At 41.4% G+C, this 26773-nt stretch overlaps 1 protein-coding gene across 1 annotated transcript; it reads right to left on the bottom strand.

The window, feature by feature from the left end:
- On the bottom strand, positions 1–26773 carry LOC139455721 (uncharacterized). The gene is made up of 22 exons (XM_071237273.1): positions 26672–26773; positions 24654–24844; positions 24274–24540; positions 23756–23960; positions 23477–23618; positions 23261–23375; positions 21427–21591; positions 20945–21001; positions 20439–20671; positions 19885–20108; positions 19294–19411; positions 13472–13559; positions 10422–10646; positions 9726–9974; positions 9074–9242; positions 8732–8864; positions 7724–7841; positions 4081–4278; positions 3774–3839; positions 2646–2899; positions 585–814; positions 1–149 (listed from the first exon to the last, which is right to left on the bottom strand). Exons 2-22 carry the CDS (start codon positions 24826–24828, stop codon positions 53–55), a joined length of 3528 nt encoding a protein of 1175 aa, XP_071093374.1. The 5' UTR covers positions 24829–24844; positions 26672–26773; the 3' UTR covers positions 1–52.

Here is a 26773-nt window from a genome sequence, read left to right as displayed (position 1 = left end):
TATGCGATCATGCAATTTATGTTATTGTTATATGTACACTGTGAGACAGGCATTAAGGGAATGAACCTTCCTCGATTTCAAAGATAGCAATGGCACCCATTTGGGAGCCCACGGCGATCAGCATCTGATGATCGTGGTGATTAACGATACTGAAACAGAACATAAAACCATATACACAATCCATACCTAAAAATACCATCAACTACAGACATGGTATATGTATTGGTACAATGAGGTTCCCCTAAATAGATGAAGAAAGTTTGGACATTGCGGAGGCACAGGGACACACCAAGGTGAACCTCCCAAGTGCTGACACTATTGGCAAGTGTTATCGTGGGGAAAGAGCAGGTCTGATAGACACAATAGGTCACATATGACCGTGTACTATCTATACAGTGTACGCACATTAAGTGTTTTCCATCCGGCATTTATCAATAAACAAAATAACAAATTAATAATAATATTTTGACAAAGACTCCAATGTGCAAAGTTATTGGATCCACTTGGTCTTAGTGTGTAAGTGGTTAATTGTACACAAACTGACCCATGGTTTATAGACGGACTAGAGTCTGGGTTTTACTTACTGTAAATCACTGATGTACTGTACGCCAGCATCCCCGTTGTCGTACAAGGCCCGCCAGCTGCCGTTGATGTCTCCCAGACGTATGTAGCTAAGGAAACTTCCTGTTGGCAAGCCAACAGCCTCCCCTTCTGACACTGAGTACAACCATATTCCTCCCATACGACCACTGCCCACAGCCACAAGAGGCTGGCCATTGTATGTCCCTGCTGCTATCGCCGAAGGTTCAGGGCCCTGGGTAAGAGAGTTACTCATATTGCATTTCACAGATCCAAACATACTTTTCAATGCTAACACGTAGACACATTTTAATGTAGTGCCACAAACCATGAACTTAGACCTAGGTAGTGTAGTGTGAACACATCATGGACTAATACTTAGGTAGTGTAGTGCCACACACCATGAACTTAGACCTAAGTAGTGTAGTGTGCACACACCATGACCTTAGACCTATGTAGTGTAGTGTGAACACACCATGGACTAATACTTAGGTAGTGAAGTGCCACACACCATGAACTTAGACCTAGGTAGTGTAGTGCCACACACCATGAACTTAGACCTATGTAGTGCAGTGTGAACACACTATGGACTAATACTCAGGTAGTGTAGTGCCACACACCATGAACTTAGATCTAGGTAGTGTACTGTGAACACACTATGGACTAATCCTTAGGCAGTGAAGTACCACACACCATGAACTTAGACCTAGGCAGTGTAGTGTGAACACACCATGGACTAATACTTAGGTAGTGTAGTGCCATACACCATGAACTTAAACCTAGGTAGTGTAGTGTGAACACACATGGACTAAAACCTAGGTAGTGTACTGTGAACACACATTGCTCAATACTTAGGTAGTGCACTTTGAACACACTATGGACTAATACTTAGGTAGTGTAGTGTGAACACACCATGAACTTAGACCTAGGTGGTGTAGTGTGAACACACTATTGGCTAATACTTAGGTAGTGAAGTGCCAAACACCATGAACTTAAACCTAGGCAGTGTAGTGTGAACACACATGGACTAATACTTAGGTAGTGTACTTTGAACACACTATGGACTAATACTTAGGTAGTGTAGTGCCACACACCATGAACTTAGACCTAGGCAGTGTAGTGTGAACACACTATGGACTAATACTTAGGTGGTGTACTGTGCCACACACCATGAACTTAGACCTAGGCAGTGTAGTGTGAACACACCAAGGACTAATACTTAGATAGTGTAGTGCCATACACCATGAACTTAGACCTAGGCAGTGTAGTGTGAACACACATAGACTGCTACTTAAATAGTGTAGTGTGAACACACTATGGACTAATACTTAGGTAGTGTAGTGCCAAACACCATGAACTTAAACCTAGGCAGTGTAGTGTGAACACACATGGACTTAAACCTAGGCAGTGTAGTGTGAACACACATGGATTAATACTTAGGTAGTGTACTGTGAACACACTATGGACTAATACTTAGGTAGTGTAGTGCCACACACCATGAACTTAGACCTAGGGAGTGTAGTATGGACATACTATTGACTAATACTTAGGTAGTGTAGTGCCAAACACAATGAACTTAAACTTAGGTAGTGTAGTGTGAACACACATGGACTAATACTTAGGTAGTGTAGTGTGAACACACTATGGACTAATACTTAGGTAGTGTAGTGTGAACACACTATGGACTAATACTTAGGTAATGTACTGTGAACACACTATGGACTAATACTTAGGTAGTGTAGTGCCACACACCATGAAATTAGACCTAGGTAGTGTAGTGTGAACACACTATTGACTAATACTTAGGTAGTGTGTTTGCCACACACCATGAACTTAAACCTAGGCAGTTTAGTGTGAACACACCATGGACTTAGACCTAGGTACTGTAGTGCCACACACCATGAACTAAGACTTAGGTAGTGTAGTGCCACACACAATGAACTTAGACCTAGGTAGTGTAGTCTGCATACACCATGAACTTATACCTCTTTGTCGAAAGTAGTCATTTATGTATGCAACATGTATTCAGATCTTGGTTTGTCGGAGGCAGTGTAGTATGTACGCACCATGTCATCAGATCTTGTGTCTAGATGCTGAGGTGGCGAGAAGCTTGTCGAAAAACAGTCTCCATTGAAGACAGATTTGTTATACTGACTGACTTCGTACTCTAAATCGCTTCCGCTGTCATACACCTGGTTGACGCCGTCAGCGTTCCACATCGACCAGCTCCGACCACCGTAGGCATAGGCGTGTTTGAAGTAACCAAAAACGGGGTCCCATCCATCTGACGGTTCTTGTAAAGTGGTGACAAACAGGCGACCTGATGAAACATTCCAATTATAAGAAGCAGCCCCATTATCGCCACTAAGGCCACAACATACACCAACTGAATGAGAGAGATGTATGCAAATATGTATATTCCACTTTGAGAAAATCCATATACCAGTCTCAAATAATAGGAGCATTTAATGATACAGTACTTTTCTACGATGCAATTGCTTGTGGCATCGGATATTGTACAACTGGTTGTGTTACATGCAAAGAGCAAATTTCACGTCTAATTTATATGTCTTATGATAATTTTGTAATGATGACCTTGCCCTTGACGAATTTAACCGGAATCTTTATACAGTAGTTAAATAATACAATATACGTTTGGGGATTACTCATGTTTACAATAATACACAATTACTGAGCAGGGTTTGTTCTTGTAACCTTTGGAATTTGGAATGTATTTGACTTATTTTACAATGTCATATTAAAACATATCGGTAAGATAAATTTGTTGCAGCAGGATCACTCGGGGTACATGGGAGTTTATGCGTCGCTCGTTAGGTTTTATCAACGTTAGTTTCAAATGATAGATGTCTACATAGCCTAAATTGCTTTTTGAGAAAAATTAATTAGTACATTCGCAAAGTGAAGCTCAAATCAAAGTTATATTCATAATATCATTCATAAATAAAACGTGAACGTGAACGATGTGTAGCACTACAAAAATAGTTAATATCTGACATTATATCAGAATCGGACCTTATCAACACAAGTGGAGCAACATGCCAAGATTCAGCTTCATTTGTCCTGAGATTACTTAGAAGTTTACAGACCCCCAAGCCCACGCCCGACCAGCAGGCCATAGCATACGATCACTCAATGTTGCTTTAATGTACATGAAAGGATAATAACGCGCTCACCGAGTTCAGCATCATTTTTCATATCGGATTTTGTTTGGGCGTCAAGGGCCGGATCGAACAAAGTTTCTGCACAGAAAATGAAACACCTTATACACAACTACAAGTAGGCGGTTTCCCGGCCCCGACAGGTATTACACAAGTAAATAAAATTATTGTGTAAATCGAGATATATTGATTCTGAGAGTATGGAAAACCATTATAGGATAGTTCAAGATGTATTTGATTTATATTATGAACGAATTATTTTGAGGGCAAATTCATTACGTATAGTATTTTCTATGTGCATTTCTAAAAATGTATTGCGCACCATCCATAAGGCGTGCCCTGATTGCTTCGTTAAAGTCTACCCCCTCCACAGCTGCTGTGTACGCCTTGTATCCACCGGTATTGGCGGTCACAAGGAAGGTGTTGTTGTTAAAGTGGAGTATGTCAACGTTCTTCGCTTGATAGAAGCTACGAATGTTACGACGCACAAGATTGATGTTCTCGTTGCCAGGACTCACAGCTGCAAAACAGCATTAAACAATTTCAGATATTTAACCTACAATATCCCTTCTACACCATGTTTCCCACTACACCATGTTCCCCACTACATCATTTTCCCCATTACAGCATGTTCCCCATTACAGCATGTTCCCCATTACAGCATGTTCCCCACTAGACCATGTTCGTCCGTGCACCATGTTTCCCACTACATCGTGTTCCCCAATATACCATTTTTCCCACTACATCATTTTACTCACAGCATCATGTTTCCCACTACACCATGATCCCCACTACATCATTTTCCCCACTACACTATGTTCCCCAATACACCATGTGCCCCACTACACCATGTTCCAAACTACATCTTGTACCCACTACACCATATTCCCCAATACATCATGTTCCCCACTACATCATGTTCACCACTATACTATGTTCACCACTACAGCATGTTCCCCACTAAAGCATGTTCTCCACTACAGCATGTTCCCCACTACAGCATGTTCCCCACTACACCATGTTCTCCACTACAGCATGTTCCCCACTACATCATTTTCCCCACTACAGCATATTCCCCCCTACACCATGTTTCCCACTACATCATGTTCCCCACTACAGCATGTTACCCACTAAACCATGTTCCCCACTACACCATGTTCCCCACTGCACCATATGTTCCCCAATACATCATGCTCCCAACTACACCATGTTCCCCAGTACATCATTTTACCCACAGCATCATGTTTCCCACTACAGCATGTTCCCCACTACACCATGTTCCCCACTACATCATGTTCCCAACTACACCATGTTCCCCAGTACATCATGTTCCCCACTACATCATTTTCCCCACTACAGCATGTTCCCCACTACACCATGTTCCCCACTACATCATGTTCCCCACTACAACACGTTCCCAACTACACCATGTTCCCCACTACATCATGTTCCCCACTACACCATGTTCCCCACTACATCATTTTCCCAACTACACCATGTTCCCCACTACACTATGTTCCCCACTACACCATGTTCCCACTACATCATGTTCCCCACTACATCGAGTTCCCCACTATACCATCTTTCCAACTTCATCATTTTACCCACAGCATCATGTTTCCAACTACACCATGTTCTCCACTACATCATTTTCCCCACTACACCATGTTCCCCACTACAGCATGTTCCCCACTACAGCATGTTCCCCACTACACCATGTTCCCTACTACACCATGTTCCCCACTACACCATGTTCCCCACTACACCATGTTCCCCACTACATCATTTTCCCAATAACATTATGTTCCCCAATACACCATGTTCCCCACTACACCATGTTCCCCACTACATCATTTCCCCACTGCACCATGTTCCCCACTACATCATGCTCCCCACTACACTATGTTCCCCAGTACATCATTTTACCCACAGCATCATGTTTCCCACTACAGCATGTTCCCCACTACATGTTCCCCACTACAGCATGTTCCCCACTACACCATGTTCCCCACTACATCATGTTCCCCACTACAACACGTTCCCAACTACACCATGTTCCCCACTACATCATGTTCCCCACTGCACCATGTTCCCCACTACATCATGTTCCCAACTACAGCATGTTCCCCACTACATCATGTTCCCCACTACACCATGTTCCCCACAACAGCATGTTCCCCACCACACCATGTTCCCCACTACATCATGTTCCCAACTACAGCATGTTCCCCACTACATCATGTTTCCAACTACATAATGTTCTCCACTACAGCATTCTCCCCACTACATTATTTTCCCCACTACAGCATGTTCCCCACTACAGCATTTTCCCAATAACATTATGTTCCCCACTACACCATGTTCCCCACTACATCATGTTCCCCACTACACCATGTTCCCCACTACAGCATGTTCCCCACTACAGCATGTTTCCCACTACATCATGTTCACCACTACAGCACGTTCCTCACTACAGCATGTTCCCCATTACATCGTGTTCCCTACTATACTATCTTTCCCACTACATCATTTTACCAACATCATTATGTTTCCCACTACACCATGTTCCCCACTACATCATTTTCCCTACTATACTATCTTTCCCACTACATCATTTTACCAACAGCATTATGTTTCCCACTACACCTTGTTCCCCACTACATCATTTTCCCCACTACATCATTTTCCCAACAACATTATGTTCCCCACTACATCATGTTCCCAACTACACCATGTTCCCCACTACATCATGTTTCCGACTATACTATGTTCCCCACTACAGCATGCTCCCCACTACATCATGTTCCCAACTACACCATGTTCCCCACTACATCATGTTCCCGACTATACTATGTTCCCCACTACACCATGTTCCCCACTACATCATGTTCCCCACTACACCATGCTCCCCACTACATCATGTTCCCCACTACACCATGTTCCCCACTACAGCATGTTCACCACTATACTATGTTCCCCACTACACCATGCTCCCCACTACACCATGTTCCCCACTACATTATTTTCCCCACTACAGCATGTTCCCCAGTACATCATGTTTCCCACTACATCATTTTCTCCACAGCATTAATTTCCCCACTACACCATGTTCCCCACTACATCATGTTCCTCACTACAGCATGTTCCTCCGTGCACCATGTTCCCCACTACATCGTGTTCCCCACTACACCATGTTCCCAACTACACCATGTTCCCCACTACAGCATGCTCCCCACTACATCATTTTCCCACTACAGCATATTCCCCACTACATCATTTTCCCCTCTACAGCATGTTCCCCACTAAACCATGTTCGTCCGTGCACCATGTTTCACACTACATCATGTTCCCCACAACAGCATGTTCCCCACTACATCATGTTCACCACTACAGCATGTTCCTCACTACATGTTCCCCACTACACCATGTTCCCCACTACACCATGTTCCTCCATGCACCATGTTCCCAACTACATCATACATAATTTTACCCACAGCATCATGTTTCCCACTACAGCATGTTCCCCACTGCAGCATGTTCCCCACTACACCATGTTCCCCACTACACTATGTTCCCCACTATAGTATGTTCCCCACTACACTATGTTCCTCACAACATCATGTTCCTCCCTACACCACTTTTCATACTACATCATGTTCTTGCCTACACCATGTTCCCCACAACACTATGTTCCTCCGTACACTATGTTTCTGGCAACGCTATGTTCCTCATTACACTATATTTTCCATGTTTGACAATACCGGAAGCACGACACCGCCATTTAGAATGACCTCACGAAGTATGTGTTTAAACGATAAAAAATACCCTCACTGAGTGAAATTATTACTATGAACTTTGAGCATTGGTCCACGTGGCGTTAGAGAGGCGGCTTCCGGGTGAGCAAGGAATAATTAAGACGTTTAACTGCCCAATCCTCTGAAATTTGGAGGCTATTCCTTGTCTACCGTTGTCTCTGTCACTGGTGTCGATGTCAAAGTTGTTCCAGTCCTTGGAGCCAAGGCTGTAAATGTCCACCCCGCCCGCCAGGTTGTTCAGGTCGAACTTGGCGACAACATTGTTCTCCTGCAACATTCGGCTGAAAGCGTCATGTTAATGTAAGATGTATTTATTTCCTATTCAATTTAGATCATTTACGGAGTTTACTTCAGCATGAAAATATTCACGATAACTAATATGTTGCCCACTGAATCAAAGAATCCGATTCGAAATATTGTTTTGCAGAAAGTTGGTGTTCAATACCTAGGATATCGATGTTCACGTGTAGAAAGTTGGCGTTCAATACCTAGGATATCGATGTTCACATGTATAATGATGGTGTTCATTACCTAAGATATCAATGTTCACATATAGAATGTTGTGTTCAATACCTAGGATATCAATGTTCACATGTAAAATGTCAGTTTTTAATACCCAGGGTATCAATGTTCACCTGTAGAATGTCATTGTTTAATACCTAGGATATCAATATTCACATGTAGCATGTCAGTGTTCAATACCTAGGATATAAATGTTCACGTGTAGAATGTCAGTGTAATTCTTTGCCTGCCAGTGCTTTTGAGTGCGATGTCAATGTTAACACCTTGGTTATCAATGTTGGTGGGTGCGATGTCAAAGTAAATACCTTGGTTGTCAATGTTGGTGAGTGCGATGCCAATGTTACTACCTTGGTTGTCAATGTTGGTGGGTGCGATGCCAATGTTAATAGCTTGGTTGTCAATGTTGGTGAGTGCGATGCCAATGTTACTACCTTGGTTGTCAATGTTGGTGAGTGCGATGCCAATGTTAATACCTTGGTTGTGAATCTCAATAGGCAGGATGTCAATATCCATATAGGTAAGCTATCGCGTGGATTAAAGTTTTGAGATGCAATTATTTCAATTGTTATATCCTATGCGTTCACTAAGACGTGCAGATGTGTCAACTTGCAACTAGAGAGTTGTGATATATCGCACATGAAAGGTGACGTAGACACGATTATTGTCGTCTATAGTGAGGTCACTGGGCTCCAGGTCGTTGAGTACAGAATGCTGAGGATTGGAGCCGTCCTTAAACACATATCTCGCCTGATCCAGTCCCCTCGCACCCCTGTGTGGAGAAAGTGCATCGTCAGTGTCAGATAGGGAAATCCTATACGGTTTACATGGGAATGATTTAATCTGCAAGTTTTATATTGTTTAAACGAAGACACGTGGTTTTAACACAAGAGATGATAAAGAAGAATGTCAACTTTAAAAAGTTTTTAAAATTTCAACCTGCTTGTGTATTGTAATAGTTTATTGTAGCCTTTTTCTCACTGGAAATTGATGGTGAGTTTGGTCCAGCCATTCACTTGGGGTTCAAACACGTCCACGTGACCCAAAGGATCCTCAAACGCGTTGTTTCTCTTGCCAGGCAGACCCTCGCAGGCCACGACAAAATGAAAGCAGGTACTGTCAAACTTTACAGCAGATGGGTCCGATTCAGCTGACAAATATAAGAAGTTGTTATGCCTCTATTACAAACTTTGCAATTCCATTGGTTAATCCGTACCACGTGACGAAACGATACATTCCAATGCAGACCCCGAAATCATGTGAATGACACTGACCTTGAATATTTACTCGTCACATAATCAGTATTGACCTCTAACGTGATGAATATTGACTGGTCTGTTAGAAAACAAGATGGCGCCTGGTACGAACTTTTCACGATTCTCGGTTAAGTAAATGTAATTAAACAAATGACGTTTTTAAAACTTTAAAGTAAATGCCAAATATGCTAAATCAAGACCCTCGGACTGTATAATAATAGACACATGTTGTTGCATAGTAGATAGTGTAGAACAGGCATAAACATGACACATGTATGATGTGATAGGCTATCTGATTATTACAAACTTATAATTTCTTGTTCGCAATAGCTGTTACTTCGTAATGTTCGAATTTGTGATAGTTGACGTTACTGTACTTGATACACGCCCGAGAAGTGTAAGTGTCTGGTCGAATCGGAGAAACGGCTTGAAGACCTCAACATGGCCCTCATTCAGCCTTTCCTTGGCGGAGAACGCTACGACCAATTCTTCACGCTGGGGGCTACGACAGAATGCAATAGCCTTTGGGATACCATCTGTGATCTCGCTGAATACACGAGTGAACACAATATGGGGATCGCTGTGATTCACCAGATCCACAATATGTAGAGTCTCAGATTGGGCCCCTGAAACACAATGTATGAAATGAAGTGACACTACAAGCTCGGAATAATATTTAATAGTGGGGCTTAGTGGAAGTTCTGCAAATATTAAATGATTGAAGATAATGATATGTGGGACGCCATTTCAAATAACCATCAGAATTATGTATTTCGTAAAATGACCAGCCTTGTGTAGCCAATAACGGGTTGGAATACATCTTCAGCAACCCATGCTTCCCGTAAAAGGCCACTATGCCTGTTCTAAGAGGCGACTAACGGGATCGGGTGGTCAGGCTTGCTGATTTGGTTGATGCATGTCTTCGGATCCCAATTGCGTAGATGGATGCTCATGATATCAATCACTGGATTGTCTGGTCGAGACTCGATTACTTACAGAACGCCGTCATATAGCTGTAATATTGCTGAGCGTGGCGTTAAACAACAAACAAACACACCAATAATGTACATTACCTATTACATAGAGGTAGTTCTCCTGGTCGTCCCAGGCCACCTTGTCTGCGGTTCCCAGGAAAGGAAGAAGGCGGTTGGAGGCGTCAGGAATAGGGAGCCAGCTTTGAAATTTGAGCACGGGCACAGCTCCACACAGCGTCGCACACAGCAACACAACAAAAGCATAGGACATGGCTACTCGTGGGTCGGCACGGGTCGGGCGCACTGGGGTAGAATGTTGATACTCTTTGTGAGTAAGCAAAAAGTAACATGACAGGGAAAGGAAATATATGTACGGTTCGTCGACGTGTATATAATCAAATAGTTGCTTCAATAAGCAGAGAGACGTTTGAAATGAATGAGTTTCCACGAATGTGTTTGTTGTACCGCATAAAGTATGAATTTGTCACCTGTATAAAAACGCATTCTACTAGGACATCTTACAATCCTGACTTGAAAGGTCCATTAAGTATCTAACCTACGTTAAGCCACATTTTTCCATATGACCGCATCACCGTCAGAGGAAATATTTTCTTCGGAACTTTTTTTCTAAAATTGGACCGGTTGCCATTTTCTAAAATTCAAACTCAGCATATGGCTCTTCTCTAGGGTTGCGTTGCAGACCCTGAGATGAGCGATTAATTTGCCTTCTCTAAGCGATTCGTGGCTTGCAACGTGCCCTAGGTCTGTCAGGTACTGTGACGTCACGCCTGGTACGTCATAAAGATTGAACATCTTGTCTGTGCAACGTTAGGATGTCATAATAATAGAGTGTACATGGAGTGTACATGGAGTGTACATGGAGTGTACATGGAGTAACATGTGTCACTAACGGTGTGTCGGGAATTTTACTGGCTGAATGGGTTTTGACGAAGGTAAAAATATCATTACAAGTTACAGAGACGTAGTTTTGGTGAAATATTTGTGTGTGCCAAATAAGATCCCTCTTGCTACTACGAACATTTAGTGTGGTAACTCAACGAGGGAACAGAGTCACTTGTGTAAGTAGCAGGTGACGTAACATAATGACGTCAAGATGTTCGTTCAGGCCGACTTGTATGTGTTTTCCAAGAATTCGTATGATAATCATAGAGATTCTTTAGCGGATAGTGATAACTATTTTCCGAGGTTATCTGCGCTAGATGGCGTCATTGCATGAAAGCAATCAATTTTACTCGTCACGTCTGCTATTACCAAAGACTTCGCGATTATTTTCTCATTTTTTTCTTTAAGAATGATGATAAACCAAATTTTTTCGATTTAGAGGTTTTGTCAAACCCCGTAATTGTAACATTTATAGGCACCAAATGTACAGTAGGTATATTTCCAAAATACAAAACAATAATGCTTGCTCCACCGAGGTGAACTGAATGAGTATTTGGCTACTACTCATCCACGTGAATGAAGCTACGTCAGCGAGGCCTAGCGTCAAAGCAGATGGTGATTTTTTCTCCTGGCGTGGAGCACGATCGAATATGAATCTATCATCTTAGTGTTTGTAAAATGACCACCTTATGAGTACAAAACTGAATATTTGAAACAGTCTGTTCACCTCTTCAGAAGACGTCACCTGCCAGGTAGCTTCAGCATTTCATAACCACGTGACGTGACCTACTCAATCATACCCCTTGAACATTAAGTAGTATGTGTTTTTTCATCTTACCTGTACTATAAAAATGAGCGGTCTGTTGAAAGAAGGTTTCAGAAGCCCTCTGCCTTCAGTAGTTAGGCAGATTCACGGACCGTCGTCTCAGATAAGATAATGGCAGATAAATGTATCAGTCGGTTTATATATATGTGCTACGTTACTGGGGCCAGAGAAGTTTCGCTATTGCAGCTAACATGTCAAGGTGGACACTCGTCGCAAGGATAATGTGTATTTGCAACATTATTTTACATATCAAAGCAATTTCAAAACCTCAATGATACGCCCTGTTATTTTTAGTGTGCGTTTTAAAATATAGATAATTCATCCAGTGATACCCAGAATTCAAAATTGTCTAATACATAAAGTTAATTGTATGAATTCATTCCGCAATCAATTTTACCTTACTTTAAGCAAGTTGGCACAATTTCTCTACACGATTGAATATTACTCATGATAAACAAATTCAAATATTTCGGGACTGTAAGCGATAACAAAGTGGAAGACTTTTGATTCTTAGAATGTTATAAAACGGGCACAATCGTATACAAATACGAGCTCTTGTAAACAACTTCTTCTTTGGTTTTGATTGTCTAGATTCATTAGCTATTATACTTTTTAGAATATCTGTCAGGCGAAGTCAGACATTCAGATTCTCAAAGAACATGTTAAACATGGCTTCTATGAGATCCTACACATTTACAAAATGTTGACTGAAAACGTTCAATGATCGATTTTCTGTCAGTACACATTTATCAGATCCATATAACAAAATAGATCCCATTTGTGTGTCAAATATTTTAAACAGTATATCTGGTGTATGTTCTTCTGTCGACCGTCAATACTGAAGAGTGTTTTGGTGTCCTTTGGTGTTAATATGTTGTCAGCTTTGTTCCATCATGAAACTTGATGAGAGTTTGAGAGAGTATGTCCAGCATTGGAGAGAGTGTAATCACGCCCAGCCATAGTGCAAGAAACCTGGGCGTCGTTATGGATCCGATCCACCGCTTGGATAATCATATGATAACCATATTACCATATTTACGACCTCGGACAAATCAGGAGAGATATGTCATCGTCGAGGCGACAAGAACACCTGAGGGAGAACGCTTCCCTCCAATAGAGACTTAAACTACTCACCGATAGTACCATACAAGCCAGCACGTACTCTCCGATCAAAAGATCAACATCTGCTGGTGGTGCCAAAGTCACGTACCAAAACACAAGGCTATAGGTAATTTTAACATGCTTGCTCTGGAACAATCTGCCACAAGAAATCAGAAAAATTGACATACTTTAAAAAGACACGCAAAACCTGTCTCTTCAATAGAGCCTTCAACTAGAAGAATCATGGTCTAAGTACATATGAGCAGTTGTTAATTGGAAAATGCGTTATACACTTTCTTAATTTAATTTAAAAGCACACCAAAAAACATGTAGTTAGTTGAAGTCTTCTTGTCCATGTCGTCATATTTCCATGTCCCCTGGTGTCCCTTAACGATACCACCATTTTCCTGAAAAGTAATACACGCATCTAATCTAAATTCCATTTAATCCCCATTAAAGAGATATAATTTCTAGAAAATACTGATAAAGTTCTCTCAGCACTGATTCTTAAAGCATCACTATTAGTTCTACAATAAACGGTGAAAATAACAATGGACTCAAGAGACTTACTTGCCTTACTCCAGTGATTGTGTTTAAGTATTCCGTTACAGATGTGTTTGAGATGTTCAAAACAGCTTTCACTTTGAAAAATAATCCTTGACAAAAGGTATATAATTGTTCTTGAATACCTTTTGGAATTCATAATATCTTCGATATTATATTAACAAAAAATGAATTCTGTTTAAGATGTATACACATGTCGTTGATTTCTCATATTCTGTTTCACTGATATCTGAAATCCAAATACGTGTTATCAATGAATATCAAACTTATTTTCTGACATCAGCACTAATCGTTTATAGGATAAAATGTATGTTTATATTTTTTAGTAAACATCAAACAGTAAATCTGCGTCTCAAACCATAATAGCAACAACAGTGTATTGGTTTTACAAGTGAATGACAAGTGCTACCATACAAAAGTGTGAATCGTCAAGAATTCACAATTTACTTCCATCAAACCATTCCTCTCTATTGTGACGTCACTTTTGCCACTTTATGCTTCAGTTGCAGTATCGTTGGAAGTAACGAAATGCATGTAACCATACAGCAAAACACCGTGATATATATGCTTCATGTTTCATGGTATATATGGTTTATGTTACGTGATATATATGGTTCATGTTTCATGGTATATATGGTTCATGTTACGTGATATATATGGTTCATGTTTCATGGTATATATGGTTCATGTTTCATGGTATATATGGTTTATGTTACGTGATATATATGGTTCATGTTTCATGGTATATATGGTTCACGTTTCGTGACCTATATGGCTCATGTAACGTGACATATACCGCTTGTTTCGTGATATATATAACCAGCCATATGTTGCCTCACACTACACCTGTAGCCTCTTTACATACGTAGTTAGTGTGTTTATTTTGTTACACAGTGGTTTTTGCTTGGTAATATGATCTCCGTTACATGTCTCCAAGAGAAGCAATCCCCAGGCCCCTCTGCAGTAACTGGGCCTGTTTGTGGAATGTCTTTTTGTAACTTGAAACTCCACAATCTCTGCTCAGATCCGAGCACATTCTTACCACTGGAGATGTAGTATGTACATGTTTTGTAACCTGTTTTGTTGATAAAGTACACTTATTTGGCTTACGCTATTTCTAAGAAAGTTAAAAAAAGGTTTACCACATATTACATGTTACCAATGTTTTGCAATTTTTAATAACATTTGAAGGACCTCAACTTACCAATTGAAATAAAAAATGATAGCAATTTTAAGCAAGAGTGACCTGTATGATTTTTATTCCCTAGAAGTTTACAGGTTGACACTGGAATGACCTTTGATAATACCGTTGTTAGAAACCCGGAGACAGAGATTAGTTGGGAATAGGATCACCTGTTCCGCCTGCTGGGGTTATCTCGACTCACAGACAGGTAGGTGCCACCGATCCCACGCCATGCCTTCCACAGATAATCACTTTGTGTGTCTGTGTCGCTCCTTGAGTGACAACAAGTGATACCAGTAAAACACGTGGCAATGCTGGTGACCGATGTGGTCACTACATGCTAACCTTGACTTGTGGCATGTGTTTCCATATAGAAACTTGTGAACATGGACAGTCGTGGTGTTTGGCTAGGACGACAACAGTCATGTGGTATAGATTACTGTATCAAAGTCATTGTAGCTTACATAATATAAATACCGGGGCAGCTGCAAGGAGACATGTAGTGTGATTTTGTTATGGTAGCGCACATTGTGCATGAGTCAAAATCGTTATGAGGAATGGATTTGAATATCAAAGGCACGACATAAATGTCGATCGTCAGGGCCTCATTTTAATCCTAGTTTTTATTATTGAAGCTTGTCGATTATCAACTATCTTCAATTAGAATGAAAGCAATTCCCAGGAGGAGATATGAATGTTGTTCAGGATCTTTTAAAGGACAACTATAATTATACACAACAAAATACCAACTTACTGAAATTGAAGAATGTTTAATCGAGACACATACACGAAGGCAAAGTAACCTCATCAAACGAAGTAGTTTTGGGTAGCTTCTTGTTTCAGGAGACATTCTGTCACCTGATATATCCTTCTGTGGGAATAAGCCACAAAAGTTATCACTCATTTATGTTTCTTGTATTCTTGTAGCAAGGTACGATGTATGATTATCGTGTATCAAGGGACATAGATAATTTAATTGATGCCAATGGTCAATTCCTGTTTGATTTATTGAAGATGATAACAAGGCCTGAAACAATTACATTTTTGTACAATGTAAAAATAGATGTTGATAAAGCGGAGAATATGCTGGAGTTCAAGATTGGCAAGTTCAAGTCTATCTATGACAGACTCACAGGTGATAAAACAAACCTACATTTGAAGATGCCACAATTAGAAACAATGTGAAATAGTAAGAATAAAGGGAAACGTTGAGGAGTAAAACCAAAATGATATGAAGAAGCTGAAAATATTATGGAGTCGTTTCTGAATTTGGAAAAACGAAATCATGTCAATAAGAACTTCTGAGAGAAATAATTAATTGTAAAATGGACAGTTTATAAGTATGTCGGATATACTAGATGAAACATTGTCGTTACACAATAAATTATATATTAGCGATGAAGTAGGTAAATACACTTTGATAATAATGCAGATGAATGTGCGCCAACATTACATAAAATGAATAATTAGACAAAAAAGTCCAGGGTTTCATGTTTTTCAGCCTATTTGTTTATGGTTCATCTGGAGAGATATTGGCTCCTTGTATGGAGATGCATTAAAAATAAACACGAAGTGATCAACAAGTTAAACTTCTAAAGACAAAGTATATTATAACGTGTACTCCTAAAGAAGATCGCGATCGACACTTTTGTCTTGCAGATTTAGCATCCTATAAATCTACTCGTTTCCTAATTGTGTAGATCGATGCTCATGATGTCAATCACTGATTGTCTGGTCATACTCGATTTTTACAGACCGCCGTCATATAGCTGGAATATTGCCGGTTACGGCGTTAAATAAAAAAACCCAAACAAACAAATAAACAAACTTATCATAAAGCACATCTCCGATAACTTACAAGTCCTCCCCGATAAAATTAGTGAAACCCAAACTGGCTTATTCAAGAATCTTTTCATTGGGGAAAACAATTTGGGAAAAAACAATTATTTTGAAATGAGAAATAGATAAAATCCCAGACCGACTTAATACTGTACACGTTTAGAAAGCTTTCGGTAATATTTAGAGGGCATTCACAGACAAAGCCCCAGTGGCGTTAACTTTAACTCATCCTTAAGCACTGGGTAGGGCTTTCAGAATACATATTCTATTTTAAGACAATGATAAGTTCAAAGGAAAGTGGTTTATATTCTTAACCTTAAGACACTAGACACTAGACACTAAGACACTAGTGGTGGCACGTGGTCCTAATTCAGCGCACATGACACAAACCTGTCTGTCTGTCTGTCTGTCCGTCCGTTTCTAAGATGCTTCGGTAAAAGATCAAAGGCGCCGACTGTACTTTATTAAAGTAGTTACGTCATAATGGGCTGACGTCACGAAGCTGTTTAAATTATCCCCCATTCCCACCAGGGTAGTACATACGCCAGGTCCAATCGGTTAGTGTACGACCTACTTTGTATCTCCCCGTTGTTACCATGGTACATGCACAAGTTCCACTCGTGTAGTGTGCGACCTACTTTGTATCCACCCGTTTGTACCATGGTACATACACCAGTTCCACTCGAGTAGTTTTCGACCTACTTTGTATCTCCCCGTTGTTACCATAGTACACGCACCAGTTCCACTCGTGTAGTGTGCGACCTACTTTGTATCCACCCGTTTGTACCATGGTACATACACCAGTTCTACTCGAGTAGTTTTCGACCTACTTTGTATCTCCCCGTTGTTACCATAGTACATACACCAGTTCCACTCGTGTAGTGTACGACCTACTTTGTATCTCCCAGTTGTAACCATGGTACATACACCAGTTCCAGTCTTGTAGTGTACGACCTACTTCGTATCCACCCGTTTGTACCATGGTACATACACCAGTTCCACTCGAGTAGTGTACGACCTACTTTGTATCTCCCCGTTGGAAACATGGAACATTCACCAGTTCCACTCGTGTAGTGTGCGACCTACTTTTCTATCTCCCCGTTTGTACCATGGTACATACACCAGTTCCACTCGAGACGTTTTCGACCTACTTCGTATCTCCCCGTTGTTACCATGGTACATACACCAGTTCTACTCGAGTAGTGTACGACCTACTTCGTATCTCCCCGTTTGTACCATGGTACATACACCAATTCCACTCGAGTGGTGTACGACCTACTTCGTATCTCCCCGTTGTTACCATGGTACATACACCAGTTCCACTCGTGTAGTGTGCGACCTACTTTGTATCTCCCCGTTTGTACCATGGTACATACACCAGTTCCACTCGTTTATTGTACGACCTACTTTGTATCTCCCCGTTGGAAACATGGAACATTCACCAGTTCCACTCGTGTAGTGTGCGGCCTACTTTGTATCTCCCCGTTGTTACCATGGTACATACACCAGTTCCACTCGAGTAGTTTTCGACCTACTTTGTATCTCCCCGATGGAAACATGGAACATTCACCAGTTCCACTCGTGTAGTGTGCGACCTACTTTTCTATCTCCCCGTTTGTACCATGGTACATACACCAGTTCCACTCGAGACGTTTTCGACCTACTTCGTATCTCCCCGTTGTTACCATGGTACATACACCAGTTCTACTCGAGTAGTGTACGACCTACTTCGTATCTCCCCGTTTGTACCATGGTACATACACCAATTCCACTCGAGTGGTGTACGACCTACTTCGTATCTCCCCGTTGTTACCATGGTACATACACCAGTTCCACTCGTGTAGTGTGCGACCTACTTTGTATCTCCCCGTTTGTACCATGGTACATACACCAGTTCCACTCGTTAATTGTACGACCTACTTTGTATCTCCCCGTTGGAAACATGGAACATTCACCAGTTCCACTCGTGTAGTGTGCGGCCTACTTTGTATCTCCCCGTTGTTACCATGGTACATACACCAGTTCCACTCGAGTAGTTTTCGACCTACTTTGTATCTCCCCGATGGAAACATGGAACATTCACCAGTTCCACTCGTGTAGTGTGCGACCTACTTCGTATCTCCCCGTTGTTACCATGGTACATACACCAGTTCCACTCGTTTATTGTACGACCTACTTTGTATCTCCCAGTTGTTACCATGGTACATACGCCAGTTCTACTCGAGTAGTGCACGACCTACTTTGTATCTCCCCGTCTGTACCATGACACATACACCAGTTCCACTCGTGTAGTGTACGACCTACTTTGTATCTCCCCGTTGTTACCATGGTACATACACCAGTTCCACTCGCGCAGTATTCTACTTGGTCAGAATGTTGTTTTTTTTATGTGCAAAGAGAACTGTCCTCAAAACGGTCGTACATAACATTTAATATCCAAGGTGAAAATAATCCACACAAACCAACGTTCAAATGATTAACTGCGATATGTTTCAAAACGTTTATTAAACATCATTGCTAAGGCTACATTTTCATCTGATGGCCAGTGTGGATTATTCCTGAGAATCGTCCAGTGTCCGTGCAGGCCATGTCTCGTCAGCAAGCGTGTACACTGATATGCTTCCACTGGCCTCAGAAGTCACGATTACGATAGGGGTTCCCACTGACGAAATTCTGAAACACAGTGATGACAAACACACTTAACTTGTCAGGTTTTAGATTCGTACACTGTACTGAAATCATCATAGAGTGATCACTATGTCTGATTGGTGACCGCGTAGATGCGATCCCCGGCTGTGTCAAGCGTTAAAAGACGCTAAAATTGTTACCGACCTTGGCAGTCGGCATTAGGAGCATAAGACAAGCAGTGACCGACTTGGAGTCCATCTACTGTATCTGAGTGGGGTATTCATGATAAACTTTGAAATGGTGTCTCAGGGGGCTTGCACTTTAAAACTAGTGCAATCAGGCACACGCACGCTCGCACACGCACACACACACGCACACACACACGCACACACACACACACACACACATGCACGCACGCACGCACGCACACACACACACACACACACACAGAGCAATAATCTTGAACGCGAAGTTAAAACCTATTTCACCTCACCTCACCTCTGAGTGGTGAGACTTACTTGATGTCAGATATAATGGCATCTCCCATGTCCTCCCTGGCGTACAGATTTGTCCAGGTTGCATCTATTTCCCCGGCTCTGTGCACACTCTGGAACTCTGGGGTGGGGTTACTGATGGTTGGCTGTAAGCTATATACGTAGAGTAGGCCGTTCCTGCCGCTCCCAAGAACCATCACTGAACGCCCTCCGAAATCTCCAATGGCTACAGAGTTTACTTCTGGACCCTAGGTGAACAATTTTAATATTACAAAACCATATTTATCAATATCTTCAAAAATAAGCAGCGTAACCTTCCAGATTTGTTTTATTTAGCTTACGATGAGGTTTGGGGCGGTCGGGTAGCCTAGTGGTTAAAGCATTCGCTCGTCACGCCGAAGACCCGGGTTCGATTCCCGACATGGGTACAATGTGTGAAGCCCATTTCTGGTGTCCCCCGCCGTGATATTGCTGGAATATTGCTAAAAGCGGCGTAAAACCATACTCAGTCAGTCAGTATGATGAGGTTTAGTCACAGGTGCATCTCCTGACTGTCTGTGGAGCGGGAAACAACTCACCATCCACGTGGATCTGGCGTCCATCTCTTGCGCGGGGGTTTGCGAGAAGGTGGCGCAGTTACCATTGAATGTATTAGGGAAGTACTGGCGACTGTACCTCTCCAGCTCGTCACCGCTCTCCCAGGTTCGCTCCATCGACTGTGTGTTCCAGATTGAGAACCCACGTCCACCGAAAGCATAGGGAACGTTCGGCGTGTCATCAAACCCGTCAACATTAGAGACGTACAGGCGACCTGCACGACACAATCAATGTCAACAGTATTGGATATCACCTGCGACCACCTACTGGAACTAAAGAAAATTGGTGCGTCTGGTTGAAAGTAAAGGAAAATGCAGCACCGCCCATTTTGAAAGTTTGGAAAGAGGTTTCACTGGTTCTGTCGGCATACTGTTACAGCAGTTAGAATATCAACCAGATAGTTTGTGTATCTCGTATGCCAAGCAGTGCTACTGTAGGCATGGCTATGTGTACCACATGCAAAACACGTATTGTTATATTTAATTACCAAGTTCGGCGTTTGATTTCAGTTGAGAGTTCAGTTCAGGATCATTTACATTCCATGCTGAAAACAGAATAGAACCGTATAGAATACAATATCTGTTAGAGATTCATAATGAACATTTAAACGCTTGGTGAGGAGTATATTCATATTCGCTTCAGTAAAACGTAACCTGGCAGGAGCATACGTTAGACAATGATTTGAATTGGTCTTCATGTCTCGTCTCATTAGAACGAGCTTTCCCCGATTACCGACATGCGCCGGGGGCAAACTATCATTTTTCACGAAGAGCATGAAAATATACCTTGTGTGGGAATATAGGTATTTCACTTTGCTTCCTGAATTATATTTTCATCCTTGGGGAATTATGAGCATCTCACAATTTATGCATCAATTTATGCAACCCCCAACCACCCCACCCCACCTCCACCCCCAACACCACCCCGAACCCACCTTTCACACTGACCTAGTTGCCGAAATGTACATACTCAGTGATGCCGCTCTAGCGTAGTCTTGGAAGGTGACCCCGGGGATGTTGGTTGGTCTCCCCTCGTCAGTTGTCACCAGGTAAGGTATATCAGCCCCCCATGTGAAGAAGGCGACTTTGTCGGGCTGGTACAAGCTGCGGATTTTCCTCGATGCCATCGCGATACCTGCAAGTTCAGAATGTATGCACACACACACACACACACACACACACACACACACACACACACACACACACACACACACACACACACACACACACACACACACACATATATATATATATATATAATGTGTGTGTGCCTATACGAGTGTATGTGTAAACTGTATGTCAACACGACAGTAATGCGTAACCATTATATGTATGTCAACGCGACAGTTATGCGTAAACCGTTGTATGTACGTCAACGCGCCAGTAATGCGTAAACACTTATATGTTTGTCAACGCGACAGTAATGCATAAACTCTTGCATGTATGTAAACGCGATAGTAATGCGTACGCCGCTATATGTATGTCAACGCCACAGTAATGCGTAAACTGTCATATGTATGTCAACACAACAGTACCGCATAACCATTACATACATGTATGTCAACGCCACAGTAATGCATAACCATTACACACATGTATGTCAACGCCACAGTACTGCATAACCATTACATACATGTATGTCAACGCCACAGTAATGCATAACCATTACATACATGTATGTCAACGCCACAGTAATGCATAACCATTACATACATGTATGTCAACGCCACAGTAATGCATAACCATTACTTACATGTATGTCAACGCCACAGTAATGCATAACCATTACATACATGTACGTCAACGCCACAGTAATGCATAACCATTACATACATGTATGTCAACGCCACAGTAATGCATAACCATTACACACATGTATGTCAACGCCACAGTAATGCATAACCATTACATACATGTATGTCAACGCCACAGTAATGCATAACCATTACACACATGTATGTCAACGCCTCAGTAATGCATAACCATTACTTACATGTATGTCAACGCCACAGTTATGTATAACCATTACATACATGTATGTCAACGCCACAGTAATGCATAACCATTACATACATGTATGTCAACGCCACAGTAATGCATAACCATTACATACATGTATGTCAACGCCACAGTAATGCATAACCATTACACACATGTATGTCAACACAACAGTACTGCATAACCATTACACACATGTATGTCAACGCCACAGTACTGCATAACCATTACATACATGTATGTCAACGCCACAGTAATGCAGAAACTGTTATATGTCAACGCCACAGTAATGCGTAAACTGTCATATGTATGTCAACACAACAGTAATGCATAACCATTATATGTATGTCAACGCCACAGTAATGCATAAACTGTTATATGTATGTCAATTCGACAATAAAGCGTAAACCGTTATATGTCAACGCGACAGTAATGCATAAACTGTTACATGTATGTCAACACAACAGTAATTCATTACCGTTATATGTATGTCAACGCCACAGTAATGCATAAACTTTTAACGTATGTCAATGTGATAGTAATGCATAAATCGTTATATGTATGCCAACGCGACAGTAATGCGTAAACTGTCAGATGTATGTCAACGCGACAGTAAACCATCATTATGTGTATCTACACTGTTGTATGAAGTATTCCCTTGTTTTCTTTTACCTCCCTTTGATACTCAAACAATCTGCCCTTAAAAAGAAGGATCTTAGATCATTTTCATAGCCGTTATCGTTGGCCTTATAAGTTCACTACAACGTAGAAAATCAACAGGGTTAATCATTTATCATACAACTCACCATTGTCTCTGTCACTGGCATCTATGTTTAAAAACTCCCAACTCTTGTTGCCCATCGGGTATATGCTGGTGATCACAGAGTTCTCCAGATCAATCCTTGCAATGGCATTGTTTTCCTATGTTTAAACAGATATAAGAGTTTTGTTAGCAAGTAGCGTGTAGTGTATGCAGCCTGACGTGTACGTCCATGCTTTCTGAGTTAGAAAATAAGACATGCCTGCAAGGTGATGTATGCAAACCCATTGCTAGGTGAGATGGCCACATACTCCGGCTCCACGTTCTGGGAGAACTGGATTATGGTGGAGGGATCGTTGGGGTCACGGCGAAGCCAGTAGCGGACACCTTGATTCAGAAGCGTGCTGAAAAACACCAGTAAATGCCGCTGAAATAAACATTAATAAAAAAGAAATATTTCTGTTATCGATTATAAATATCTTTTAATGCTGTTTAAAGTGTGTTTTTTCATATAAAATGGAAAATGTCCTTTGTGCTTTACACAAGTTCACTCTGTTCGTCGTATTTCTTGAAGTCGATGGTTGTGACTGTTGGTAAAGCGCCAGGCGTTGTGGAGAATGTAACCACAGAAACTGTCCCATCGGGGTCATAGAAGGTGCCACCGACGACCCTGGGCTCCCCCTCGTTAGATACGACCAGACGACGGCAGTCGCTAGTGAACTTCATGTTGTCAGGATGTGCTCCCACTGGACGGGAAGAGATCATATTACAGGTCACAATACGATTACGTTCTTTTTACTAGCTATTCAAAGCTGTCATAATATGACATGATGAAAACGAAGGTGAAATATGGACCTGACATCTGATTACCTAAGAGACGCTTAAGGCACCAGATGTTGGCATGTCTGTCCATTCACCTTTTGCTACGGCAAAGTCTATATTCGCATATATTGAGCGACATTTCAGTGTTGATAAGTTACGATTGTAGTTAAATCTGCATTGTGTTCTGAAAATGGTGATGGGACTTTCTACATGAAGTTACCAAGATATTCAACTGACCGGTAATCCTGGGATCTGTTGGGTTGAGGGGAGTAAGTGTATCTGAGCTGCTCTCAAACAGATTATAAAGAACCAGATGTCCCTCAAAAGCCACAGAATCTTGGCCGTCAAAGGTGACGGCCAGTGTGGGTGTAACCCCTGCCGCCCGACACAGCTCCACATCCAGAGGACGGCCGTCGGCGGCGACGTTGAAATTGTAAGTGTAGACTTCCTGCGGGTTGGCGGGGTCAGCGAGGGAGATGATGTGCAACATAGCCGTGTCACGACCTGACAAAACAAAACTGACATGTAAAAAAGGGGCATCTGTCGCTCGTATTCTTTAATAATGTATCCAAAACTGCATCAGCAGAACAGCAAGGTATATGAAATGCTGGACTCACCAACAACGTAGAGGTAACTCCTAGCATCATCATAGGCGCTCTCCCTGGCTGTTCTGCTGTTGACGACGTACTGGCCGTTACGGTTGGGGAGTCTCAGATAGGATGCCTCTTTCAGTACCACCACACCATAGGCCACGCCCACTAGGGCAACCATTCCCACCAAACACACGTGCATTGTGCTGATGAGTCGTCTGAAGCAAAACAACATACGTTGAATACAACTATCTGTATTAGCGGCGAAGTTTTAACGGAACTTCATGCTGATGACTGACACTCCATACAAGCAGTCATCAAAGTGCTTTATTTACCTACTGTTACTACTGTTTCAATATACACATAGTATGTACCACCTGTCTTATATCGTCTTATATGGGGTATTTAAATATGTTTGCTGAATAAATGTACCGTTGCATATTTTATTAACACATGTGTTTTACAAATCGCTGAATACTTCATTAGTTCAGATACCAGCTTAACCTGTATAATGACCATGTTTATATGGAAATAGTATTTTGTACTTCACACGGTTATCTCTATTATGTGTGGAGGCTATTTTTTTCATATAACCACCTCATACATGGGGTATCTAATGAGTTATCGCATAATCAATACCATTATCGACTGTAAATGGCCGATTGTGGGGACATCGAAGTTGACCGTGTTTATTTATATCATCCACACGGCCCTACAGGCTGCGCTAAACACCCTCAACCACTGTTGTTGTAGTTACAGTTTGAGTGATACCATACAGAAAGTATAGTACGACATATCCATATTGCTTCCTGTCATCGTCCTCATACATGATATTTCGTTCAAAGAAAATTTCAGTGGTAATAATTTTTAAAATGACTTAATGACTTAATGTCGGTGTATGGTTTGGTATTATCTTGCTCATATTTAACACAGATTCAATACGTTCTACACCACCTGCCCTAAAACTTCTTTCCTTGTTAGATTACTTTCTACGAAATGCTTACAGAGAAAATAGAATAAAGCGATACCCTGCTTCAAGGTTAAAACTACAATTTCAACATACATGAAAAGCTGGGAAAGCTGAGGCGCGTGATGGTTCATGACGTGAGCATTCGAAGTGTCTATGTATGACTATCTCCTTTGTACAAGATTTGCATGTGCTCATCAACTGTTACATATACACTACAAATCGGTTAAAATCTAAAAGTAAATAGAGTAAAAATCAATCTATTTTTTTTCACTTTCCCTTGAATTCAGAATATTATACCACGAAATATAGAACTACAAGGAAGTGTGTATTCCAGTAGAGTTGAATGCAATGTAAATGTGTTGTACCTGGGGGAAAGTCTTCGTCTTCTTTTTACCTCGGAAACAGTTTTTTCGTTTTCAATATGGTCAAATGTTTGTTTCTGTGAAGACTGTGGTGTATAGTAGGTAATGAGCCTATCGGCGGCTGTACCCAACCATTGTGCCTTTTTGGCAATTCTGGTTTTCATCTTAATTATAGAAGGATCAAAAGCTAAAAATCCCTCTCTTGCGTAAGGCTCCAAGTCGTTGTTGTATTTCATCTTTCCAACTTGGGTTTCGAGATTCGGTATTTGCTACAGCTTTGTGTTCTTGTGTCATAAGGCTGGAATTCAGAACAACAATAGCGTACAGGATGGCGTAGATGTCATGACCCTAGCAAGTTCTAATCGCTGAACTTTGAAACATTTGAAATGAATTCAGTTGAAAGTTTTTTTAACTTGTTTTTTTTACCCAAGTCTCAGACGACATAGAAGCATCACCCATAAATAAGAATATAATATATAAAGCACACTGTTATAAAAATATGGCCGTATCAAAAGTAACTCTTGTTAAAATGTCTCAAAGGTTTTAATTCTCTATTTAAAGGCATCGTTTATTGTTTATCAACTTTTGAGAGAAATGGAAATGTTTTACAAAAAAAGAGTATGACATATGTTGAGATGCAGATACGACAAAGCATTCCGCGGGAAGTTTGTACGGTCACACCATGTCCACACTGGTGGACTGTGTGTACTCACCGGGAGATCAGTTCACCACACGTCCTCTGAGATTCGGCTAACAAACTGAAGAGACCAACCTAACCAATTTTTGATTAGGCGTCAAGTTGGCACCTGTTGTGT

Source organism: Haliotis cracherodii, unplaced genomic scaffold (assembly GCF_022045235.1).
Source record: "Haliotis cracherodii isolate W230 unplaced genomic scaffold, xgHalCrac1.p SCAF_1, whole genome shotgun sequence".
NCBI lineage: Eukaryota > Metazoa > Mollusca > Gastropoda > Lepetellida > Haliotidae > Haliotis > Haliotis cracherodii.
The sequence above is the reverse complement of the archived record's forward strand: the minus strand, read 5'-3'. Positions and strand labels throughout refer to the sequence as shown.